Source organism: Triticum aestivum, chromosome 7B, assembly GCF_018294505.1.
Source record: "Triticum aestivum cultivar Chinese Spring chromosome 7B, IWGSC CS RefSeq v2.1, whole genome shotgun sequence".
NCBI classification, from domain to species: Eukaryota; Viridiplantae; Streptophyta; class Magnoliopsida; order Poales; family Poaceae; genus Triticum; species Triticum aestivum.
The window spans coordinates 17,429,209-17,435,323 of NC_057813.1; the positions used below are offsets into that span (position 1 = coordinate 17,429,209).

General features: G+C 45.6%; 1 protein-coding gene across 1 annotated transcript; it reads left to right on the forward strand.

The window, feature by feature from the left end:
• The first annotated feature begins 1,276 nt into the window (after positions 1 to 1,276).
• Positions 1,277 to 3,798, forward strand: LOC123161814 (uncharacterized). The gene is made up of 3 exons (XM_044579626.1): positions 1,277 to 1,971; positions 2,119 to 2,425; positions 3,411 to 3,798. Exons 1-3 carry the CDS (start codon positions 1,333 to 1,335, stop codon positions 3,449 to 3,451), a joined length of 987 nt encoding a protein of 328 aa, XP_044435561.1. The 5' UTR covers positions 1,277 to 1,332; the 3' UTR covers positions 3,452 to 3,798.
• Positions 3,799 to 6,115: the final 2,317 nt, after the last annotated feature.

The window sequence follows — 6,115 nt, forward strand, 5'->3', positions numbered from 1 at the left end:
CTCTCTTGAAATACCCCGGCCTTGCCGGAATTTCCTTTTTGACGCGCTTTGCGTCAAACTGCCGGCGCTTCGCACGGGCGAGCGACCGTGCAGCGATGCTATGGGCTGGCCCAGTTACGTAGACGACAACCCCAACTAGCCAGCCGGTTTTTGGGAACCTTCTAGAAGGTTCCCTGAACCGGCTTTTGCTTCTTTGTCCGGTTTTTCTGTTTCTTTTCTTTTGTTTTTCTGTTTCTGTTTCTTTTTCTTCTTTTTTGTTTTGTTTTCTATTTCTTTTCCCCTTTTCATTTTCAAGGTTATTTTATCTTTTTTTAACTAAGTTCATGTTCGAAAATTGTTCTTAATTTTTGAAAAATGTTCTTGCTTTTAAAAAATATTCGAAATTTTAAAAAATGGCCGTTTTACAAAAATTGTTCATTAATTTAGAAAAATGTTTTGGATTAAAAAAATGTCTTATTTTCTAAAAAATATTCCAAAATCTTTTGTTCAAAATTTTCACGACTTTTCCAAAAATGTTCAGGTGTTACAAAAAATGTTCCCCTTGTCAAAAATTGTTCATGTTTTCAATATTTCGGAGTTTCAAAAAATGTCCCAGTTTCATAAATTGTTCACAAATTTTAAAAAATGTTTGTGTTTTCAATTTTTTTTCATGAATTTCAAAATATGTTGGCGTATTTAAATTTTGTTTTGGAATTTGGAACAATGTTCCCGTTTTCAAAAGTCTACATGATTTTCAAAGAAAGTTCCTGTTTTTAAAAAATGTTATTGTTTTTCAAAAAATTGTTCATGAATTTGGAAACTGTTTGCGTTTCTTAGAACACTCAGTTTTCTGCCTATCAATGTCGGAACTTCTATTTCTTTTTCATTCTTTTAAAATACGTTCGGGGTATCAAAATTTATTCATTTTTGTTAATAATAAAAATTAGAAAACTTCTCTACTACTTTTAAAAAACTCCTTCACAAATTTTGTTCTTGTTTTCCGAAAATGTGAACATTTTTCAAAATATGTTTGAAATTCCTAGTTTTGGTTTTGTTTTTCAAAGACTATTTTCTAATTTCAAATTTTGTTCATATTGCTTCAAAAATTCTTTCGTGTTTTCCAAAATATCTTTCAAATTTCAGAATTATATATGCTACACGTACAGAAGTTAACATCGAACCGGGAATATGCCGCAACGGTAACTCCTAAATAAGTTGGCGATGCGTTTTTGTGCACGTAAGGCCATTTACTGTAGCAGAGCTACGTTGCGTCGACTGTTTTGAGTTTTCTATTTTTACTGCTGTTAACCTCGGTGCATCTTCGTGGGCCGGCCCAGGCGAACGGCTCTTATTATGTGCCTCACCTTGGCGCCCGACGCAACCGCCTCAACCAACAGCCAACAGAGCTCGCCTCTCCTCGCCGGAGCGCCAAGAAACCGCACCTCTCGCCACCGCGCAGCAGCGCCCACCGCCTCTGCTCTCCAGCGCCCACCGATGGACCGGTTCCACGACAGGCAGCACGTGTGGCTGCGGAGCCGCGTGCACGGCACGTACCTCAACGCCAACAGCGACGGGAAGACCGTCTCCCTCCGCGGCCGCCGCGCCTCGCTGAAGGCCGCGTGGACAGTGCACATCTACCACGGAGAGGGAGACGCCGTGTACCTGCTCCTCCACAGCGCCGCCTACGGCCGCTACCTCGCCGCCACGGCCACGCCGGCGCCGCTCGGCCACAACGGCTTCCGCGCCGAGCAGCCCGACTACGATGAGCCGGAGATGCAGGCCATCATGTGGCAGGCCGTCGGGGCGGGCTTCGGTGACGACGTCATGCTCCGCAACGTCGGCGGCCGCTACCTCCGCGCCAACGGCAGGTACCTCGGCTGGAACACCGGCGTCAGCGTCGAGGACACGGACCACGTCAGCACCATGATGTACTGGATCGTCGAGACCATCCCCGCCAGAGAGGCGGGCATGCCTGACCTTCCTGGCCCGCCCGTGAGTTCGCCATGACCAGCTTCTCGAATTGCCAAATTCATTCGCTCTAGAGCAATTCGTGATCTGTTCTTGCTAAATTTGCACTTCTTGACTTCTCGAGATTTCGATTCTTGCTTCTGCTGAACATAACCTGCAACTCAACTGCAGAACCGCGTGCTCTACATCATGCTCGGCCAGGCGTGGCGGCTGATCGTGTTCGTGCGAGCGACCGCCGAGGGGTTCTACGGCGAGGACGGCTGGTTCTTGTTCCCTTTCAGGGGGAGGTCCGTGAACTACCTGAGGGACGAGCTGGCCGACGGCGTCGCTTTCATCGACGGCCAGCCCCCCGCCGGCATCGCCATGTGCGTCCGAGCGGGCCGCTACGGGAGGCTGACTCCACTCGTCGTCGACCTGACCCGCTACGCTGGCCACGCCGAGACCCTCCAGATTGTCGTGATGCTGTCCGGGACCCCTGGTGAGCCTCTCTCCATGCCACAACTCACAACTTCCTGAAGATTTCTTGATGGTGACAAGAAGTGAACCGGTAGTTTTGATTGATGTAGTTACTATTTTCTGCATGGCTAATCTGCTTGTGTTTGAGTAATTTACTGGAACAGTTATAGTATGAGGAGAAAAGGTTAACTGAAACTGTTGTAGTCTGAAACTTGTTAGGTGTTGGGAATTGTCTGCAGCTGTAGTAATCTTTTAGATAGATGAAAGATGATCCGTGGCTAGTTAACAAATCATTATGGAACTTAAAACTCCAAATCAGTTTATTCATCTCTTTTCAGCGTTAACAGATAAGATGGTGATATCCGTTTGATTTGGCCCATTTAGGTTCCAACAACACTAAACTAAATACAGTATTATTTTTTATTTTGCATAATTCTGAGATTTAGATTGTTCATGTCCTCCCTACTGACCCTCTTTAGTGAGAAATGTGCTGTTGGTCTCGGATCTGCTATGCACAGATGTTGGTGTAGATACTATTTTGCTGCATGAACATGATATTTGAGATTTTACTTTAGTGGAGTGCTAATCTGATATTATGATGCGCTTGTCTCATACTGTTGCAGTCTTGTAGAAAAGTAAAGTAGTTGGATGTAGAAATGTAACAGTAGGTGTCAATGCCATGTGGATTTATGGTCTGAACCTAGTTGCACACTTCTGTCTTTGATTCAGATAATTCAGTACGCCCAATTCATAACATTTGCCGATTAGAATTATGGACTCTAAAAGCCAAATCAAGCTCAGACATCTCATTTCTCCTTTGCAGAGAAGATACTAATTTTCTCACCTGTGAATAAAATTCAGATACTCCTTCACCTGAGAAGATTAGAATTATGGAGTAGTATCTTACAATATCCTTGCACATAATATTGTTTCAGGTTTTGTCTTGTTTATACCGTTATTGAGTATTGGTCTGCTGCCTAACTGGTTCATACTTTCTGCTGATTCAGCGTACGATGATCTGCGATATCCAGATGTGGACGCAGTGTAGAGAAAGCTCGGAGCGGGAGGCCTGACAGTTAACCTGTTCATAAGTTGCGTCGCCTCAGATACGACGACAACAGAACTGGATGCCCACTTTTTGCCTATAGATACGTAGATATAGGTTCAGAAAACTCAGCAGCTCATGTGTTTCTTCTGCTAGCTAAACTTGGTGAAAACGTTGCGTCCAATGGCTGAACAACTCTGTAGTAGTGATCAAAGATTGGTAGTGCGATGCTGGTTGTAGTAGTCGTTTCAGTGTCGCTCTTCTGAAATTCATCTCCTTAATGTGATTGTCAATGCTTCGGAGCATTTCACTGTTGGGGTTCTTGCAATGAGTTGATGAGTTGATGGTCCTGCATTCATTTTTTACTTTGCATTTCTCTTAGATGAAGTATCTGATATCAACAGCTATTTGGTAGTTCTGCTGTTAGTTGGGCACTTGAGTTTACATGTCGTTCCTTGCTGTGATTTGGTGGTTTTTGATGTGTTCTCTTTAGCAATTTGCTATTTCGTATATGACCCGCCATTCTTCAGAGAGGTTTCGTGGAAAATAAACATTCACAGTTTTGTTTTAAACAGAATTCATCAAAATGAATTTGCCCCTCTATCTTCCCATTACCGAGACACTTCCGCTGGACCTGAAGCTGCAGTAACTGAAGTCAGCAGGCGCAGGAAACTAAGTGTGTAATTGAAGGTGCAGTGCCTACCACAATATGTGCTCTTGATACCATTTTTTTTGAAAAGGAGGTTAAGTTTGTGTTTGTTTGGGCTGCAAATTTCACTGCTGCAACTGCAACAACTCCGGCTGGATGGAGCGGCTATAGCTGATAGCTGCGGCCGGTTGAACGGTTGCAGCTGAGATGCAGTCATTTGGTAGTTGTGCTGTAGCAGCTGCGGCTGGTGCAGGAACGTGCTGAAATGACTGAAATGCCCTCAGTTGTGATGTAACTTGAATTTAAGTGTTGATTGTATTATTATAACTGTATATGACTAGATTAAGAGTTGTTTTTTCATTGAATGTCATTTTTCGCCATCACTTGCAGTACTAGTTATATATTAGATTTCAATGGATCATACATAGAGTATTCCCGTGGCCTCTACATCGACGTATATAGTCATCTTTATTAATTATTCAACAAATATCTGACAAGAACATATATCAAGCCACCTCAAGCCACCGCTCACACCTACAAACTCGATAATGTGGAGGTGCTCTCATTCTTCATATCTAAAAGCGACAGCCGGCTAACGAAAGCATACACGACATGCACACATTTTACAAGCCGCCATCATCATCGAACCACCGACCCATCTCCAGGAAGAGATCTGCATCATCCTTGCCATCCGTCGGCGCCACCACAACACCCAATGGCTCCACCTCCCTACGCGGCAACTGCTGAGCATGTCGCGGTCGCCGCCGGTACACCACAGCACCATGCCGCCAAGTACCACCAACAGACACAACTTGAAATCTCTGGAAGATCTGTTGTGCGTAGCACCTGCCGAACAGGCATGACACGGCATAGCACTTGTCGACTAGGCATGGATTGACATCTACACCGAAGCTCCGTGCAAGACGGAGCCGCTCCACCTCCTACCTCTGTCTTCCAGCTCTGCTCCACAAACGATGCTCCCAAGAGAGAAACGACACCGAAGTGCCACCATCGTTTGATCCGGAAGACCAGATCCTAGGGATACCCCCGGAGCAGTACAAGTGGGTCGACAGTAGTTACATGACGATGCCTTCATCAAGGTAACAGCGCAGAACGCCGCCATCGCCCAACGTCGACTCGGTTTTCACCAGCAACTATGTCTCCTCGACTCGCTGCCGGGACTAGATGACGGATCTTGAGATCCGAGCGCCCAGCCTCAGGCCGGCCACCTCCAATAGAGGAAATAACCACCACTGCCAAGCCGAGGGTCCCCGTCCCGGGCGCCCCCACCACCTACCGCTGCGCTTACAGACCCGCCGCCACACTCCAGCCATTGTTGTCCACCATCACTGCTGAGGGATCAAGATCGGAACCGCCGCATCGACCTTGAGCATCGGATGCGCGAGAAGAAGGCCACCACCGCCGAGCCGCTCGGGCTTACCCTGGCTCGTCGCTGGCGGTGGCGGAGAGGAGACTCGCCTCTGCACCAACTAAGGATGCATGCAACCATTAAGCATGAGTACCAAGATTTTTATCTTAATTAATAACCAAGCTTGGTCCTTTAGATAAACTGCATGAGTACCATAGAAGGCTGGTCCTCAAGAATAAATAGAAACCTAAATTCGCCTCCATGTGGATTTAAACTCAGGTGCTAGGTTTGTACATCCACTCCCCAAACCAGTTGAGTTAGGCTCTTGATACCAAATGGTTAGCATTTCTTAGTAGTGTTTCTTTCTTTCGGATTCTAATGATCGTAAGGTTGCACACGATCTCTGCTCTCACCAGCCAGTAGTTCAGCACTCACGTTGTTAACTGTTGAGTCATTTTGATCGGAATTAACACATTCAACATGACAGCGATTTCTAAAAATTGCAGGCATTTTTGTTCTTGCCTCCCGTTTTCCTCAGGTGTTTCAGTCTAGACGGAACACGTAGGTGCCGTGTTGATTCTTTGACCTATTTTGTAATCCAATTTCCTTCTAGAAAAATAGGGCTCCACCCTGGATTCATTTTATTCAA

What these genes read in the sequence shown, in the direction of transcription:
- LOC123161814 (XM_044579626.1), top strand. Translation starts at nt 1,333, where the DNA reads ATGTGCCTCACCTTGGCGCCCGACGCAACCGCCTCAACCAACAGCCAA. An exon ending in CTGACCTTCCTGGCCCGCCC is followed by an intron (nt 1,972 to 2,118) that starts GTGAGTTCGCCA and finishes ACTCAACTGCAG; the next exon opens with AACCGCGTGCTCTACATCAT. An exon ending in GATGCTGTCCGGGACCCCTG is followed by an intron (nt 2,426 to 3,410) that starts GTGAGCCTCTCT and finishes CTGCTGATTCAG; the next exon opens with CGTACGATGATCTGCGATAT.